Source organism: Crocuta crocuta, unplaced genomic scaffold (genome assembly GCF_008692635.1).
Source record: "Crocuta crocuta isolate KB4526 unplaced genomic scaffold, BGI_CrCroc_1.0 scaffold675, whole genome shotgun sequence".
In the NCBI taxonomy this organism is placed as follows: domain Eukaryota; kingdom Metazoa; phylum Chordata; class Mammalia; order Carnivora; family Hyaenidae; genus Crocuta; species Crocuta crocuta.
Window position 1 is genome coordinate 3,874,183 of NW_027528796.1, and position 18,894 is coordinate 3,893,076.

The 18,894-nt window shown below is 56.9% G+C and overlaps 1 protein-coding gene across 1 annotated transcript in view; it reads left to right on the forward strand.

The window, feature by feature from the left end:
• The window catches only part of C2CD2 (C2 calcium dependent domain containing 2), a 44,861-nt gene extending 35,632 nt beyond the window's left edge, over positions 1-9,229 (forward strand). Inside the window, exon 14 of the mRNA XM_077755373.1 lies at positions 8,748-9,229. Within this exon, the coding sequence (XP_077611499.1) occupies positions 8,748-9,229 (482 nt within the window). The remainder of the gene's footprint in view (positions 1-8,747) is intronic.
• Positions 9,230-18,894: the final 9,665 nt, after the last annotated feature.

An 18,894-nucleotide genomic window follows, 5' to 3' on the forward strand; every position in this document is an offset into this window, starting at 1 on the left:
CATCTAGAGCATTTAGAGAGGGTCAGATCCCACGATGGGGCCAAAGAGACTCCCACCCCACCCCCACCCCGGCTGCGGAGCTAGGCACCTGCTCACGGTGTCTCAAGCTCTTCCCTCCACTAAAACCACTCGGACCTGCTAGGGCCCAGGGGGAGAGGAAAAGCCCAGAAAACGAACCCATCAAGTTAATGTGTGTGTCGTGCTGACTGCATCCTGAGAATAATCCGTTGTTTTCCATCAGCACTAAATCAGTGCTTTCATTTGCACATTCCTTCAGTGTGTGCAGTTTTACTTAGCACTTTGGCACAGCAGTGACGTGAAGGTCCTTTCTGAGCGAATAGAGTCTGGGGGCTTGAGGTCAGTTCTTGACGGGAGGCGCCAAGCCCCCTGCGCTCAGCTCCCCCTCTGCCCACGTGGGTGTGCCCACCCCCACCCAGGCAGGGATAAGGGGCCCCTGGGGCAGGATGGGAGACAATGCAGGTGCCAGATCCGAGCTGGGAGTCGTGGGTGCACCTCAGTGCAAAGTCCCCGCACCGCCGAGGATGCGGACGTCAGGAGATCCCAGTCACTCCTGGGGCCGGGGACCTCGGGGAGCTGCTCCGTGGCTCTCCCGCTGCCCCTCCCCCCACTGCCGGGACCAGTGGTTCTCAGACCTGGTGGTTGTCCCCCCCCCACCCCCCAGGGGACACTGGCAACTGTCCGGAGACAGCGGGGAGTGGGGGGCGGCAGGCGGCAGGCGGGGTGCAGCTCGGAGCCCTGCGCTGTGCAGGACGGCCGGCCACGTGGCGGCGCGTGGCCCTGTGGCCCTGCTGTCGAGGCTGAGAATCCGGCTGGAGGCATCTACGTTCATCCCCGGCCACCTCTCTCCCGTCTGCGCCTCGTGTGTCGCCGTGAGCCCCTGCTTGCCGAAGCAGGCTGGGCACACGCGGCCGCCGCTGGAGGGTAGGAGAGAGGGAAGGGAAGGAGGGAGGGATTTCTAGGTGCTGCCCGCTGCACCGAGTCTGCGTGGCCTGTGCACTGAGCCCGGCGGCTCCCTTGTTCTTGTGCAGAGGGCACAGCCCGGGTTACGGGAGAGGGGGCCTGGCCGTTGCTCTGCCCGGCACACACGCACCGCTCGGGCCTGCTCTTGGGGCCAGCACGGCCCGAGGGGCCCCCCCTGGACTGGAGGAAGGCCGCGAGTGCTGGGAAGGGTAGAAAAGGGGGTGTAGGGTGGGGTGCCCCTCCCCTCCCTTCCTTCTGATGGCCAGCAGCTGCTGCCTCTTCTCACGGAGCCCCAACCTCCCAACGTGCCCTCCTGCGCCCACCCCAGAAGGCCGTGCCTCGCCAACCCGAGCACCCTTCCCTCATCCGCTGCTTCCTCCTTCCTCTGCTTTTCCCTCCAGAGGGGGCTTTCCCATGGGATCCCACCCATGGCCGCCCTTCTTGCCCAGCACTGGCCAGGTGATGGCCCCCCTCATAAAGGGCACTCTTGGGGACCTAGGTGCCAACAGTTGCACTAGGGCCATACCCAGATGTGCTCTGCACCCTCCCCGGGGCTTGGCACCGGCACTTCCGGCTGCTGCTGCCTTGACCTGGGTGTCAGGGAAACGTCTCTGGCCGTATTTTCTTTTCTTTTCAAACATTTTTAATGTTTTACTTATTTGTAAGAGAGAGAGAGAGAGAGAGACAGCATGAGCAGGGGAGGGTCAGAGAGAGAGGGAGACACAGAATCTGAAGCAGCTCCAGGCTCTGAGCTGTCAGCACAGAGGCCGACGTGGGGCTCGAACCCCCAAACCGTGAGATCATGACCTGAGCTGAAGTCAGACGCTTAACTGACTGAGCCCCCCAGGTGCCCCTCTGGCGGTATTTCCACATGTGCTTTTATTTCAGTGTTTTCTTGAGCGATTTGGACACAGCACCTCTGTGAGATGTTGGACACTGATGTGTTCCGGACGCCAAATAGATTTTGTGTTGCGCCAGACATTTTTCAACCCCAGGGACCTAGGGGGTGGCTCTGCGAGGTCTCCTCTCATTTCTAAACGAAATAGCTGAAGGTTATTTTCTGGCCTGAGAGCCACCTGCGTGGTTTTGCACCCACTTCCAAAACCGCGGGCGCAGTTAGAATTCCGGAATTCCGCGGTTGAGAAGGTCCCCATTGTGAGGGTTGCAGCCAGTTTATCCCCACGTGGGTTTATTTCTTAGCTTAACGGTGTCGATGTGGCTGCGTGGCATGATGTGAATTTTCTTAACTTGACTGTGTGTTCAGAGATGGTCAAGATGGTAAAGGTTATACCATTTGTTTCCAGCGTAAGTAAGAACAAAAGTATCGATGGTGACACATATTAAAAAATAAAAAAACAAAAAAAACAAAAAACCCCCCAAAACCAAAAACAAACCCAAAGCCAGACGTCCAGCCCTGTAATTGCACGCGCACGTGGGCGCGATGCCTCGGAACTCACTGTCTGTCATTCTTGTTTTGCTCCCGTGCACTTTTCTTTTGACTTCTGACCTCCTCTCGTCACCTCGTGCTCATTCCTTTTAACTTACGAGGATCGCTATGCCAACCAGAATTAATTGCCTGCACAGTAAGTTATTTTTGTCTTACATATATTTTTAAGAATTAAGTGCAGTTTGCCACGGGAATAGCATATTTTGTAACAGCAGGAAGCTGACCCCCTTCCCTTCCTTTTCTTTTCCTGTCCCTTTCCAGCGTGTTTTCCCAGTTGCCTTGGTAGAGGTGCCCTGGCCGGGTTAGTACAGCACCTATGCGGGTGGGGCGCCAGCACTGGGTCCCCGACGTGGGGCGGGCAGACAGCCCCGCGCTGTGATGTGCATCCACACCTCCCCTTAGTGGTGCCCTGGCTCTAACAAGCAGTCGCTTACAAACAGACCACCTGGGGTTTAACTCGAATTCGGAAGCTGTTCTTTGGGCAGCAAACTACAACGTGTAAGGTGACTTTCGGTCATTGCTTTCCTATCCGATTTTGAGATGGATTCTCCAGGGATCGGGTTGGTGCAAACAAGCATAGCTTTGCAAACATTTGCCCTATCACAGCTATAATTCGGAACCACTATTTTCAAATTTCTTCCTGTTTATTTTTCAGCGTTTTTGTGATTTTTTTTTTCTCTAATCTTGTTAGAACCAGGGAACGATTTTTTTTTCCTTCTCTCTGTCTCCCATTTAAGATTTTGGCTGTTTCAAACTACACATAACTTCTCTCCAGATTTTATCCCTAAGGGATCATTAAAGTGTGGGTGGGTCTGAGTCTTACCTCCTGCCCGGTGGTATGGCCGAGCAAGGCTGGAATAAAGGGCTTTATGAAATCCAGACTTCTCTGGTTCCTCCTGCGTGGGCGATGCGAACTTCCCCATCAGTGGAGGGGACAGGTTCTGGGGGCCCGAAGGCAAGTATGACCTGCCATCTATTAGGCATTGCGTTAGCCAGAATTCTCTAGAGAAAGAGGACCGATAAGTTCTACATTTCAAGGAACTGGCTGATGCCATTGCGGCGTCCGAGAGTCTAAAATCTTTGGGCCCCTGCTTGCATCGTGCGGGGTCACCGCTCCAGCCCGGGGTAGCTGAATGCAGGTATCACCCCCACATCTGCTGGCACATCCACGTAACAGATGAGGGTCTGGCTGAATCGCCGGGCACAGCAGCCAGCTTGGCACAGAGGACGCAACGGCATGGCGAGCCGAGGGAGCTCCAGCTGCCGGGAGGTGCTGGCCTGCCTGCCCTGTGACCCTCAGGCCAGTGCGGAGTCGGGGGGTCAGTGCCGCACGCGTGGCCTTGTTCTTCTGTCATCGATTATCCCAGAGGGAACCGTGATTTGTGCTCAGAGGCTTGGATGCTTTTATTGAGAAATGTGGATGGAATGGGCTCCGTTTATGCTGGCTCTGCTTCATGTTTGAGAGGTAAACTGAGGACCTGGAGATCGCTGTGTGTCAGTAAAATGTCCCGTCCTGTGCGTGCTGCCAGCATGCCCTTGTTCTGGAAAGCCTGTCCACGCCCGTGTTCGAGCGCAGGGCTGTGCTCTGTGACCCCTCTGGGGGCCGAGACCTGGGTCACTCTCTGGAGGCCCCCTGGTGACCGCCCGTGGACGTGCCCTTTACCAGACACCTCCTTGGGGGTGTGACCCGTCCCCTGCCGGCTCAGACACCACCCTTAGAGCACAAAGGACACAGGCGTGAGAACACAGGCCTTGTGCCCTGGGGCCCACGTAGGGGGGGCAGAGCACCTCACCGCTGGGGAGAAGATCTCTCTCACAGGTCTCTCCGGGAGATAGAAGTGGGGCTCCAGCCCATAGATTTGCAACCTCAGTCCCTCCTTTGACATGGCGCTCCTATCCGAGAAGGAGGTATTGTCCCCATAAAGTTGTGACAAGTCCCATCAAGTCAGGGAAGACACAGGCTTGGAGCGTCCCTCAAGGGACTTTCGGATGGCATGCACCAGGGGACACAGGGCAGCATCTGGTCCTGGGGTTGACGCTGAGGTCATATTTAACACAGCAGCGGCCCCGTTTTGAGGGTGTGCACGGGATGGAAGAACAGAAAACACCCCGTCATGGGTCCCCTTCCTGGGATGCAGGGGAGCAGACCTTAGCTTGGGGGACGGCCGGTGGCCGACAAGACTGTTCAGAGTTAACTACAGCACACGGGTCTTTACGCTTTTCCCATTTTATTCCCAGCCTGGAGGCCGTTGCTATGTCATCTTCATGAGGCAAGAATTTGAACTGTAGTCACTTCAAGTGCAATCTCATTGAAACCAGTTAAAGGGGTTGCTTGCCAACGTGCAGACTCCCTCAGCTACCTCTTGCGTCTCCCCTGCTCAGGCTTCCCTTGCATCTGGCGCAAGCCCAGGCTTCAGAACGACCAGACGCTGTGGCCTGCAGGGTGGGCCGGCCCCTCCCGATCCGCGTGCTCAGAAATGGACGGTCCCCCAGCTCTGGAGGCCTGAAGTCCAAGGTCGAGGTGTGGGCAGGGCTGGTTCTTGCCGTGGGGCAGGATGCTCTCCCCGCGCTTCTGGTGTTAATGTTGGGGTCTCTGACCTTCCCTGGCTCACGGAAGCGTCACCCCNTTTATTGAGAAATGTGGATGGAATGGGCTCCGTTTATGCTGGCTCTGCTTCATGTTTGAGAGGTAAACTGAGGACCTGGAGATCGCTGTGTGTCAGTAAAATGTCCCGTCCTGTGCGTGCTGCCAGCATGCCCTTGTTCTGGAAAGCCTGTCCACGCCCGTGTTCGAGCGCAGGGCTGTGCTCTGTGACCCCTCTGGGGGCCGAGACCTGGGTCACTCTCTGGAGGCCCCCTGGTGACCGCCCGTGGACGTGCCCTTTACCAGACACCTCCTTGGGGGTGTGACCCGTCCCCTGCCGGCTCAGACACCACCCTTAGAGCACAAAGGACACAGGCGTGAGAACACAGGCCTTGTGCCCTGGGGCCCACGTAGGGGGGGCAGAGCACCTCACCGCTGGGGAGAAGATCTCTCTCACAGGTCTCTCCGGGAGATAGAAGTGGGGCTCCAGCCCATAGATTTGCAAACCTCAGTCCCTCCTTTGACATGGCACTCCCATCCGAGAAGGAGGTATTGTCCCCATAAAGTTGTGACAAGTCCCATCAAGTCAGGGAAGACACAGGCTTGGAGCGTCCCTCAAGGGACTTTCGGATGGCATGCACCAGGGGACACAGGGCAGCATCTGGTCCTGGGGTTGACGCTGAGGTCATATTTAACACAGCAGCGGCCCCGTTTTGAGGGTGTGCACGGGATGGAAGAACAGAAAACACCCCGTCATGGGTCCCCTTCCTGGGATGCAGGGGAGCAGACCTTAGCTTGGGGGACGGCCGGTGGCCGACAAGACTGTTCAGAGTTAACTACAGCACACGGGTCTTTACGCTTTTCCCATTTTATTCCCAGCCTGGAGGCCGTTGCTATGTCATCTTCATGAGGCAAGAATTTGAACTGTAGTCACTTCAAGTGCAATCTCATTGAAACCAGTTAAAGGGGTTGCTTGCCAACGTGCAGACTCCCTCAGCTACCTCTTGCGTCTCCCCTGCTCAGGCTTCCCTTGCATCTGGCGCAAGCCCAGGCTTCAGAACGACCAGACGCTGTGGCCTGCAGGGCGGGCCGGCCCCTCCCGATCCGCGTGCTCAGAAATGGACGGTCCCCCAGCTCTGGAGGCCTGAAGTCCAAGGTCGAGGTGTGGGCAGGGCTGGTTCTTGCCGTGGGGCAGGATGCTCTCCCCGCGCTTCTGGTGTTAATGTTGGGGTCTCTGACCTTCCCTGGCTCACGGAAGCGTCACCCCTGCCCCCACCTGGCACTCTCCCTGTGGGCTTGCGCGTGTCCACACTTCTTCCTTCTGTAGGGGCATAGTGCCTGCCCCCATGCACTGTGGATTAACCCCGTCTGTAAAATAAGGTCACGTTCTGAGGTGCTGGGGATGAGGACCCCAACACGGGAATTTGGGAGGGACACCCCTCCATAACAGCACCTCTGCTCACACCTCAGACCCTGGCCCCCGACCCCAGACCGAATTCCAGGGCGGGGACACATTCTAGAATGGGCTTAGGAGACAGGGCCCTCCAGGACAGCACCTGTTACTGCTGGCTCCCAGGTCCCTGGGGCTTCAGCTGACCCGGGGGTGGGGCCAGTCTCTGCCCCCCCCCCACCCGGGCTTCCCTCCCCCCCGGGGAGACTGGGAGCGTGGGGTTAGAGCACTCCAAGTTAACAGAATGGATCCCACCTTCCCCTCCTCTGCTCTAGGTGAGAACCCACATTAATCTGCCCTTCAGGGACCCCACCCTTAACCTGAAGCAGGTCCATGTATCAGAAGCACTTCCTTGGCCCCCAAGACCCGAGGTAACCCCTGAGGCTGGTGCCGTCACCACGCCGGGTCATTACCCAGCGGGTACCAGTGTGCGCCCCCCGCTGGCCAGGCTCCAACGTCCAATCCAGCAGGTGGCAGTGACTGGCGTTATAACACACCCTAACAGGCGACTTCTTACGGGGGTTTGAAGCTCTGGGAATGGACATTTGCGGTCCCCAGACGCGGCACGTCAGGCGTGTAGCAAGAGCAGAGCAGCTCACACGTTTGCACCGCCCCCCCCGTCCTGGCAACCCCCGCGCACGGCCTCTCCACCTTAGACAGTTAGAGACACGCATCGTTCTTCACAATAGGCTGCTTGAAAACATCCAAAGGGAAAACGAAAGAAAAGACAGAAAAGATCTTTCTGGCAGCCCTGACTATGTGACATTCAGCCTATACCTTGGGGCTCTCGAGCTTTGCTCTCCTGCTGAGCCTGGACGGAGCACATGGGAAGTTCTCCCTTGGCTCCGGGTCCAATTAGCATCTGAAAGTCATGGGCTTTGTCCACGGGCAGGGTGGGCCCGGACTCCATCACTGCCTGCACGCGCTTCACGCAGGAGAGCCAGCAGACCCCACTGGCTCCTGGTGTACGTTGTGGCTCCTGAAGTATTTGCAGGCTCTGGCGTGAAAATAATCAGCTGCCGAATAGCCACACGTTCCTCTTCCAGTTGGTCGGACTTTCTTCTTTCGAGGCCTCCACACCCACACGCGGGCGGGCCGGAGAGGCTCCCGGGCCCTGCTGCGTGGGCCCTGGCCAGCCACACGCCAAAGGGGCTTTGTGAAGGGGGTTCTGGCCCCCGCTGCTACGCAAGCTTGAATGGGGTCTTTTCTTTTTAATGTTTTTTCTTTATTATCAAGAGACAGAGCGTGAGCAGGGGAGGGGCACAGAGAGAGGGAGATCACAGAATCGGAAGCAGGCTCCAGGCTCCAAGCTGTCAGCACAGAGCCTGATGCATGGGGCTTGAACTCACGAACCGTGAGATCATGACCCGAATCAAAATTGGATGCCCAACGAACTGAGCCCCTCCCGGGCGCCCCTCAAGTTGGGCGTTTAAAGAATCATTGCTGTCGAAGTTGCCGCGGCTGTTTTTCTATTCTGTGTCTCACCACCTGACACCGTGCACACACGGGTCGAGCTGCGCACAGTTGAGGTCTTGTGAGCCAGAAACAAGCCGGTGACAGACATTTTTGACAGCCTGATGCACGTACAATAGTGTTTGCAGTTACAAAGCATCTTAGTCCCTGAAAGAAGATACTTTAACGTTCCTAAGAAAGCGAATACCATTGTTCTCAGAGATCCTTATTGGGTTTTAGTAGCGTGATCCTCTTTTCTGGGGCACGTAGTACTTTTTCACCATTTACAGCCTTCCTAATGCAGGAGAGCAAGCGGCCAGGGGACCCGAGGTGGGGACAGGCTGCTGCCATCTGCTTTGACTAGGAAGCTGGTGACGGATGTCCCTGCCCTGGTATGCACAGGGCAGTCCAGCTCACCGCTTCTCAGCTCGGTCTTTAAAAAAAAAAAAAAAGTTTATTGATTTTGAAAGAGGGATCTGCATTAGCACGCGCAGAGGAGGGGCAGAGAGAGAGAGGAGGGGCTGTCAGCACAGACCCAGTGCGGGGCTTGAACCCACAAACTGTGAGATCACGACCTGAGCCAAAATCCAGTCGGATGCTTAACTGACTGAGCCACCTGGGTGCCCCTCAGTCTTTGCATCCAGAGAACTCTGGCGTGTCGTCCAGGCCAGATTCCGGCTGTTTCCCTCCCGTGTGGATAAGTGACGGCACACGGAAGAAATTGCTGATTAGAGTAGTTCAAACTTCCTTGCTGTCCTTTTCCACTTGGAGTAGGGGCCCCGGGGTTTCGTACGCAGCCCACCTGACCGGCCCCCTCTCCTCTCCTCTTGCAGGAGGAATTCTGAGGAAAGGCGCGAAGCTGTTCTTCCGCCGGCGACAGCAACAGAAGGACCCTGGCATGAGCCAGTCGCACAACGACCTCGTGTTCCTTCAGCAGCCGGAGGGGGCCCGGAGGAAGGGGGCGACGCTCACCAGGATCCTCAACAAGAAGCTGCTGTCCAGGCACAGGGGCAAGGGCACCGTGAACGGGGGCCCGGTGGAGCCCGCGGCCGGCGGCCTCCCCCTCCCCCACCAGGACTCGGGGCGACGCGTGCCCNCCCAGGGCGGAGGGAGAGTGCCTGCGAGCCGTCAGCCAGCCGCCCCATCCCGCCGGGCTGTCCCTGCCAAGGTCATCCCGTCAAGAAGGACGAAGACCCGCGTCTCCGGCCAGGGGGCTTTCCCAGAGGAAACTCACGAAGCCCCACATGCCGCCAGATGCCAAAGCGGACCCGAAGGCGCTGCCGCACGGGCTGTGCCCAGAGCTGAAGTTAATTAGACGATCTGCATTACGGACGAGAGCGCGTCCTATAACGGACGGGGATGGGGCCGGGTTGGGGGGCTCTTATCTCCCCCACTCTGTGCTCCAGCGTGTATTCTCCTGGGTCCATGCCTGGACCGCGTCGCAAAGAGGAGGTGTCCCTCTGTGCTGTCACTGTGAGCGGAACGGATGGGTCACCTCTCCTGCCTGGCCGCTCAGACGCAGAGCAGCGGGCCCTGAGTGCGGAGAGGCGGGGCGGAGGCGGGATTTGGGGTCAGTAGAGAAATGGAGGTGGTAATGGATACACTGTGACAAAGGCAGGAACGTAGTTGCCTTTGACAGCAGCCGTAGAACCCGGCAAGTATGCAAACACTAGATCTATCCCGTGCACATGAGCTTGAACACGCTTGTATGTTTCCTTTGCTAGCGGGCGACCTGTAAACTCCGATGTGGCTTTCCCAGCCTCCTCTGTGGTTTCAAAAGGGCTCAGGACACCAATGGGGCAGTCACCAGGTGGCTTTTTTCCCCGCCACCCGCTCCCCCGCTGGGGTACTTGCTTAAACAACAGTGCAGGGAGGGGCCTCTGGAATGAAGTCCTGGGCAGTGACAGCTAACAGAACAGGGCCACCAGCCACCCAGGGTTTTTTCCTTTAGTCCAAGGTTAGTTTGCCAAGTGTTGCCAGTAGCTGAAACAAAGTAACTCTGGGGCAAAAGAGAAAAATCATTCTAGGTCTCTCCTGTGAGCCTTAGGGACGGAAGGTTAACAGTAACAAATGGGCCAAACTTGCCTCACATTTTTCCAGGAACTCTTCACAATCGGCTGTGAACAGTGCTTGATGCATTTGGGGGGCGGTGGGGGTGGGGGGGAAGCTTGCTTTGATTTCCAGTGGGGAAAAAAGATAAACGTGGCCCACAATGTCCGTATCCCCGTGTGCCCTTTGGGCCACGTTCCTCGCCCGTGCGTCTGTCCACGGGCTTGCACGCCGGCCCGTGTCCGCTGAATGTGCCACGTAGCTAGGACAAGCTTATTTTCACCGTGGCCGTCCGTGTGAAAGGCTCTGATGCTTTAATAAGATTCACTTTCTTCCAAAAAGATTTAAAGGGCCATAATGGAGCCTTCACTTTTGTCACGGATATGAAACTGGGGAAGCTCCTTCCTACAAAAGCTTCCGCTCATCCTTAAACTTGTATTTCAGGGGTAAGAAAGCCACTGCCAAACAGAAACCTTTTCGAAAACCAAAATTATGGAAACTTTTTGTTTTTCCTTTTCTCTCGAGGGAGAGATTAGAAGACCACATTAAGAATTTTACTTAAAAATACACCTTTAAAAAAATCTCTCGGGGTCCCAGGAATTCATCAAGTAACTATAAAATGGCTTTGTTCCCCGTACACTGTTCTTGAAGACGATATTCCGGTCCTCACCGTAAAACACCACGTGGCCTTCTGGATGTATGAACGCCAGGTCAGTCCCCATAGGCTGGTAGTCTCTCCCAGGCTCTGGGGCGCACATGGCCACTTTGTTCTGTTTTATTTGAAGGACTGTCCTTCCTCACCTGGTAGGCGGAGCTTGGGACACATTCAAGATTACTTCTAAGAGGACCTCCAGTGTCAGAGTTTCAGGTGCCGATCAGAAGTTCTTAGGACAGTTTTCTGTTTGATTTTGCAGCTCAGATCAACTCAGTGTATTACGTGTGACGCTATCAGGGCTCTACCTAAGAGCTTTCTCGCTCTCAGGAAAAGGAAATGTCTTCGCCATTCCCATTCCCGATTGACCCCGTGAGGATTTTGGTCACTGTTGTAACTTCTGTTAAGGGCTCTGCTTTCTGCACTTCCTGGTGACTTGAAGCCCCTTGCAGATGGCGGGCGAGTGAGAGGCGGGCTGCGTGTGTCCCGTGTGTGAAGCAGGGCCGTCCCACGAGACAGGGAGCGTGGTGTCCCCGAGATCTGTGCTTCCGTGTGTCCGTCCGGCACACATCAAGAGCCCCGTACACTTGAGTAAGATCCAGAGGCCCCTCAAGATGCGCACACGTTTTCTCCAGCCGAGGGCCTTTTCCGAAGTCACAGAGGACAGGGACATGTCAGGGAGTTTAGGAGAAAATATAGGGCGGAAGGGTGAGTGAGGGCAGTGCGGTGAAAATGGGCCCTGTTGATACTGTGATCGCTTCGTCCGCGGCTGCTTCCCCAGGCCCGCGCTTTCCCGCGTGGGGATTTACGTGACCATGAGCGCTGTGAAGTTAAAACGCCGACGAAGGCCACACACCAAGTACTACACGTTCTTGTTCGTAAAGCACCTTATACCCGTCCCTCGTGCGTCAGCGGCTAGAGGGCTTTTGTGTTTGCCTGTCTTCCTGATACTTCCACGAGCGGCGTGTCGAAGTGATTTCTTCTGAACGCTGGGCGACGAATGGGGCGTCTGTACATCGGGAACCAGGCACTCAGGTTGGTTCTGGTGCACTGGGCGTGCTGCCCTGGGTTCAGGACTGTGCCCAGGATCTTTACAGAGGCAAGTGCAGAAGCCCTGAGTGTGTGTGTGTGTGTGTGTGCGTGTTATTACTGTAGCAATAAGAGAAGCAGCGATCTCACTGTCCCGGCTGAAAACCTGCTGTGAAGAAGGTCGAGACAGAGCACTTTATATAAATCGACCCTCAAATTTAAGTGGGAAGCCAGCCCTTGATTCCTCCCGATGGCTACCTGGCCGGTCGCTGCCTGCCAGCCACAAACTGGGGGCCCATCTAGATTTCCAATCGGTTTCACTGGCTGCATTTATAGGAGAGAGCTGGAAGATTCTCTTCTGGGGCAGAAAGGGACAGATTAAGTGCTACCGCTGCCACCAGCTGGTGGGGAGGGGCTTCCGGGTAATTGTCTCACATCTCCTGGTCTTGAAATCTCGCGGCACAAGCCGGTGGTGACTGCAAGCCAGAGTGTTTCTCTGCGCTGGGTGGGAACAGGACTCGCGCTGGTGTAGACCGGAGGCCGGGCCCTCCCTCCCCGTCCCAAACCTGCTCAGGCCTGATTACCAAAGCGTGCGGCACGGACTCACTGGCACTGCTGCTTCCTGCAGAGCAAACTCAGGTTACCTCCGGGTCCCTTCCTGCAGCCTATTCCTGCTAGACGTGTGAGGAGGCACCCGGAACACACCGGCCTGCCCGGTCTACCCAGCGCCCAGCCAGTCGGCAACGAGCCGCTTATTATTTAGGCTTGTGGTTTTTCACCCCCAGTGTCACATCAAAGCTGCATTTTTTTTTTTTTTAAAGAAGAAAACGCAAGGTTTTCCAGGTATGTGGCAGAGTCTGGCTTGACGGTCAGGCGGGGGGATGAAGCCACCTGGCGGTGACTGTATCCCTCAGTAGCACTTTAGAAACGCGTTACCTGCTGTCCGGCCCCAAACCGCGGGAGGTGCGGCTGGGACACGAACGGTGTCTGAATGAAATAAACGTGCACATGGAACACTAACAGGCCGAGTCGTGTCTGCTGCGCCCCGGGCCGGCCCGGATCGCCTTCTGCTGGGTGTTCAGCCGTCTGCGCGCACGCCCGTCGTGACTGGCTGCGCGAGCAGAGATGCGGGCCCTTCGCTGCCGCCACTTGCTTTGCTCTTAGATAATTGTGGGTGTTACCCGTCAGGGTGGGCTGGGCCTGGGTCCTCCGGGGGCAGAAGCTGGGATGATGAGGTGACTGCAGGATGCCCAGCAGCCCTCTGGGGACACTGTTCTCTAGGGGGCAGGCTTGCACCCATCCCTGCGCTCTCGTGGTCCTCACCGGCCAGGATAGCGTGGGGCAGGCTCCTGCCTGGGCTCAGAGTAGAGATGGTGTCACACTGACACGGGGCTTGTGGCGGGTCCCGGGTGGGGCGGGATGGCGGGGGCCTGAGCCGGGCACAGACACACGGACGGATCCCGCACGAACCCCGCAAGCACCGGGGCTCCTTCCCGGCGGCCGGGTTCTCCGTCCCGTCCCCCCTTCCCTGCTGTGCCCAGGTGCCGCAGCATTTGGGACACTGGTGCCCAGACCCCGACCTCTTCCTGGGATGGCCTTCCGGGGTATGGAGTGGGGGCCCAGATCTCTGATACCTTTGTCTCCCCGTGCAGAAGCCCCAGCCGTTCTGGGGCTTGGAGTCGGATTCTCAGCTCTGGTCATGGCCAGGTGGGGAGGGCGGTGTCTGGGGGTCTGAGCCCGCGGCCCTTCCTGTGCGGGCGCTGGGCCCGGCGGGCTCGCTGGAAGGCCAGCCTCGCCCGGATTTGAAGATCTGCCGGTCACCTCGAGGCCCACGCTGCATTCTTACCAATCACATCCACACTGCCCACCTTAGCCCACGTCAGCCACCTGCGGCCACCTGCGAATGCGCTCCCCTCGCCCCCGTCGTACGCCCCTCCCTGTCCTAATGACCTAACTGAACCCAAGCCCCACCTGCTCCATGAAGTAGCCTCAGCCACCAAGGATGACCCAGAGCATGGGGCACTTCAAGTGCCCGTCGCTTGACCCCAGATCACTGCCTCTAACGCTGGCTCCTGGGCGGGCCGCGTATCCCGAGGGCTCAGGACAGGGCGCACCTCAGGAACACGGGCACATCTGGGAAGTCTGCTTACGCCCATCCCGCCCCACTCCCCCGGGCTCAGGGTCGGGGCACAGAGCCTGCCAAGGAGGGGACCACCATGACAAAACCATGCTATTGTGACCTTGGCCACTTCCTATAAATACAGGGTGCCCAGCACTCAGGGCAGCAAATAGTTCGTACAAGAAGAAAAGGGGGATTGGGTTGCTCACCGCAGGGGCCAGGACGGATGACAGAGGGCGGGCCTGGGCTGAAGAGAGTGCTGCTGGACCACACCCCCGTCCCGTGGCGCCCCAGAAGCACCCGCACCCACAGCGCAGCTCAGCCTGGCTCCACGCCTCCACTTCCCGTTGTGTCCTGTGTGTGCCAAGCATCGGCACTGATATCAACGTTTATCAGGCCGGATGCTTGGGGGCCTTGGGCTATGCGGTATTTTATACAGAAGCTGGATAAAGACGCAAGATCACAGAGACAGTGACTACGGTAACTGAGCACTTACTGCGTGCCAGAGCTGTTGAGTGACTCTTACACTCTTAGAAACAACCCCCGGAGTCATGAGCCATCTCAGATTTGCAGATTGGGAAACGGAGGCACAGACGGGTTAGGTGACTTGCCCAAGATTACACAGTGGAGAAGTGGCAGAAGACAGAATCTGAGCCCAGGCTGTCTGGCTGGAGGGTCCCTGCTGCCTTGTGTCGGATGCAGAGAACAAGGGCTGCCGGCCTTACATCAGCCCCGTTATGGGCGAGAACACTGTCCAGTGACATGCAATGCTTGGCACACGGTGAGAATCAAGTTACTTGCAGAGTAGATTTCGCTCTTTATCTGCATAGCAACACGTGGCCAGATTGAAAAGTGAGACATAGTGTAGACAAGTGGCTTAGGGTTATTTATTTTTATAAAGTCTGGTATGAAAGGAATCCACTAACAAAACAACAGGGCTGATGAGCTGGTAGACAGTCCACGCGTGAGGCAGCCAGTGCCTGGCCGAGAGCATCACCCCGGGGCAGGGCTACGCGCATCGCATCGCCATCATGATTACACCTTAACGCGCAAGTTAGTGTCTGCTGGGGAAGAACAGCGCTCTTCGCTCTTTGGAAAATCCATTCAGGGCAAAGAAAGTTCTTCTGCTTATTTTTAATTCCCTGACTTATTTTGTAAAACTTAACACTGACAGAATAATCCATAGAGCCTTCAACTAGATTCGCCGATTTTGCTGTGTCTGCTCTACCTACGTATCTATCCTTGAATGATCAACTGACCGATCGCTGTTCGGAGATGTCGTGTTCCACCCTGAATTCTTCTGCGTTTTCTAAGGATGGCATCGCCACACCACACACACAACAGCTGTCATCCTCAGGAAATAGGTCGTTGATGCAACATCACTACCCAGTATCAGAGGCCACATTCAGATCTCCCAGATGCCCCAGAAACATCTTCTATAGGTGGTTTTTCTTTTCTTTTCTTTTTTTTTTCTGCTTGGGGTTCAGGCAAGCCTTCTGCACTGCTTTTGTTCTAAAGAATAAAATCCGAGGGGCACCTGGGTGGCTTAGTCAGCTAAGTGTCCAACTCCTGATTTTGGCTCAGGCCGTAACTCAGGGTTTTGTGAGTTCAAGCCACGCATCAGGCTCTGAGCTGGTAGCGCAGAGCCTGCTTGGGATTCTCTCTTTCCCTCCTTCCCTGCTCGCTCTCTCAAAATAAATAAACATTTAAAAAACTAATAAAGGGGCACCTGGGTGACTCAGTTGGTTAAGCGTCCGACTTCGGCTCAGGTCATGATCTCACGGTTGGTGGGTTCGAGCCCCGCATCGGGCTCTGTGCTGACGGCCGGCTCAGAGCCTGGAGCCCGTTTCAGATTCTGTATCTCCCTCTCTCTCTGACCCTCCACTACTCACGCTGTCTCTCTCAGAAATAAATAAAACATTTAAAAAAACTAATAAAAAACTTTAAAATTTTGGATATGGGGCACCTAGGTGGCTCTGTCGGTTAAGCGTCCGACTTTGGGTCAGGTCAGGATCTGGTAGTTCGTGGGTTCGAGCCCCGCGCAGGCTCTGTCTTGACAGCTCGGAGCCCAGAGTCTGCTTCGGATTCTGTGTCTCCCTCTCTCTCTGACCCTCCCCCACTCATGCTTGCTCACTTTCTCTCTCAAAAATAAACATTTTTAAAAAATTAACAAAATTTTGGATATAAACCTGCCTTGAAAGGGATTACTTCCAGCTCTCATGGAAGAACTCTACTGAACCCGTTGGTTGGGAATTCTTTTGAAGATGCAGCGACCCTTGCAACCACGCAACTACAGACCCCACCCCTGTGCTGAATGAACTGATACGGAAACAGCTTTAGGTGGGGCCAGGTCTTCCACTTTTATGAGTTTCCACTCTGCTGTCCTGTCAGTGTTTTCCGCAGACAACATGCTCTTGCCCTGAATGCCAGTACCTGTGCTGTGCACAGGCCCCGGCCACCAGCCACCTGGGCATTCGAGAACTGTGAGCTCCCTAGAGGGGCAGGGGTAGGTGAGGGGGGCGTGTTAGCTGCAGGGGTCAGTCTAGGGCTCTCGGGGATCGAGCAGAACCTGAATGCTGAAAAGGCGGTGGCGGAAAGCGCCCGGGGGGGGCATCCCCGGGCAGAGGGAATCTGCACACAGGCCCTAACGGTGTGAATGAGGAGCAGAAGGCTGGAGGGAGGCTGGACCCCACAGCGGGGGTGGGCGTGAGCAGGGAAAGGCGTGGAGGTGGTGATCAAGAAGGGTGTGGCAGGCCAGGCCGAGGTTCAGCCCTACTGTACGTGACACCGTGCCACCCGGAAACCACTGCAGATGGTCCGGGAGGGGCGGAGACAGGAGCCCAGCAGCCGGACCGGCTCACCTGCCTCCTGGGAGCGCTCGGCCTTCTACCCTCCCGCCACGCCCTTTCGCGGGGTCCTCACTTAGCACCAAGCTCACACACATACCCGTTCGTACAAGCGGGTCAAGCCGCCCAACACACTTCCGCTCCTGGGACTGCCGTGCTGAAGGTTCATATTTTCGTATTAACCAAGGGCCCCCATGGGGGTTATACGAAATTATTCTCCCCCCAGTGAAGGAGGAGACAGATATTAGGCTTCAAAAATACCAGATCTTTGCTAATACAACAGGTAAAAAACCATTGTGCTGCCAATTTGCTTTTTCTCCTGCAGCAGAATATGGTTGAATAGCTTTGCCTAAGCTTAAGAGCCACAATACTTCCTTTTTTAAAAAAAATTTTTTTAACATTTGTTTATTTTTGAGACAGAAAGAGAGAGACAGAGCATGAGGGGCAGAGGGAGAGGGAGACACAGAAAGAATCTGAAGCAGCTCCAGGCTCTGAGCTGTCAGCACAGAGCCCGACGCGGGGCTCGAACCCACGAACCTCGAGATGATGTTGGAGGCTTAACCACTGAGCCAGCCAGGCGCCGGGGGCCACTCCCCTTCCTCTACTGGGAACTGTCCATTTTTCTACTGGGTTCTTTACCTTTTTCCTGTTGATTCCTAGGAGCTTCCCGGGTATGAGGGAAATGATATCTGACATCAATTTCAAATCATTTTCCATCAGCTCATCCCTTCTTGGACTTGATCAGTGGAGCGTTCTGCCAGGCAGAAATGCAGAGGACAGTTTTACTGCTCTGCCCCAGAGTCTAAAAAAACCCTCTAGTCCCTTCTAACATTCTGTGGCATGGGAGTTTTTGGGTTATTTTTGAGAGAGAGAGAGAGAGAGAGAGAGAAAGCGCGTGAGCGAGCGCCGGCGTGGGGGGGAGAGGGGCAGAAGGAGAGAGATAGAGTCTTAAGCAGATTCCAAGCCCAGCGCAGAGTAGGGCTGGATCTCACCTCCCCAAGGGGCATGACCTGAGCTGGAATCAAGAGTCAGAGGCTTTACCAGGCACCTGCCCTCATGTGCTTTTGATGCAGGGAGGGTAACAGGCCACCAAGCCCCAGATCCTGGGGGGTGGGAGGGGCAGAAACAGCTCCAGGAAGCGGTGTGGCCTCAAAGGTGCCCTGGCCACGGGGGTGGCCTTCCCAACGCTTCCACGCAGCAGCGTCACACGGGCCACGCGTGTGGTTTGGGAGCCCGCTCTGCTGGGGTCCAGACGCTGCCCCCTCCCCGCCCCCACTCCCCCAGCTTGTTGGGGGCCTGGTAAGGCTCTGTGCCAGTTCCCTGCGGACCAGGAGGCCTGGGGCACGCTGCCGGCTATTTTCAGAAATAACTACCATCCGGCAGCAAATCTCAAACTGACTTTAAAGAAAAATCCGACTCTGTCTTTCAAGTCTTCCTGCCTCAAAAGAAATTACGGCTCCAGCAGCCCTAGAAGAGATTTACAGGGGCCCCAGGGGCCCTCACCAGGCGCGCCTCCGGGAGACCCGCGGCAGAGCCAGCCCCGCCCCGCCCAGGCGGGTCGGGTCCACGCCGCCCTAGCCCTCCGCCTCCCCGTCCACACCGGCCGCCGGATCTACATCGCCTGCTCCGCGTGCCACACCACCCACTCTTCTATTCCCGGTCTACACCGCCTGCCCTCTACAGATCTCTGTCCACGCCGCCCTTACCCTCTTTATCACCATCTCCGTGTCGCCCCCCTCCTGTCCACACCGCCGTCTGTCCCACTACCCGATCCACATTGTTCGCTCCTGGAGCCACACCACCCACTCTCCCACGCCCGGTCTACACCGCCTGCCCCCTGCCGCTCTCCGTCCACGTCGCCCTTGCCCTCCTCGTCAGCATCCACGCCTCTCTGTTCTCCTGTCCACACCAACCGCTTTCCCACTGCCCGACCCGCATCGCCCGCTCCCGGCTCCACAACCACCCACTCTCCCACACCCGGTCTACACTGCCTGCTCCCTGCCGCTCTCCGTCCATGCCGCCCTTGCCCCGCGCATCACCATCCACGCCTCGCTGCTCTCCTGTCCACATCACCCGCTCTCCCACTCCCGCGTCCACACCGCCCTCTCTCCCACTCCCGGTCCACACAGCTTACGACGTCGCTGCTCTCCAATCCACATCACCCGCTCTCCCACTCCCGCGTCCACACCGCCCGCTCTCCCACTCCCCCGGTTCGCGCGGCCCGCTTTCCTACCCCTGGTCCACACCGCCCGCGACCTGCTCGCGGCTCTGGGTCAGCGCCGCGG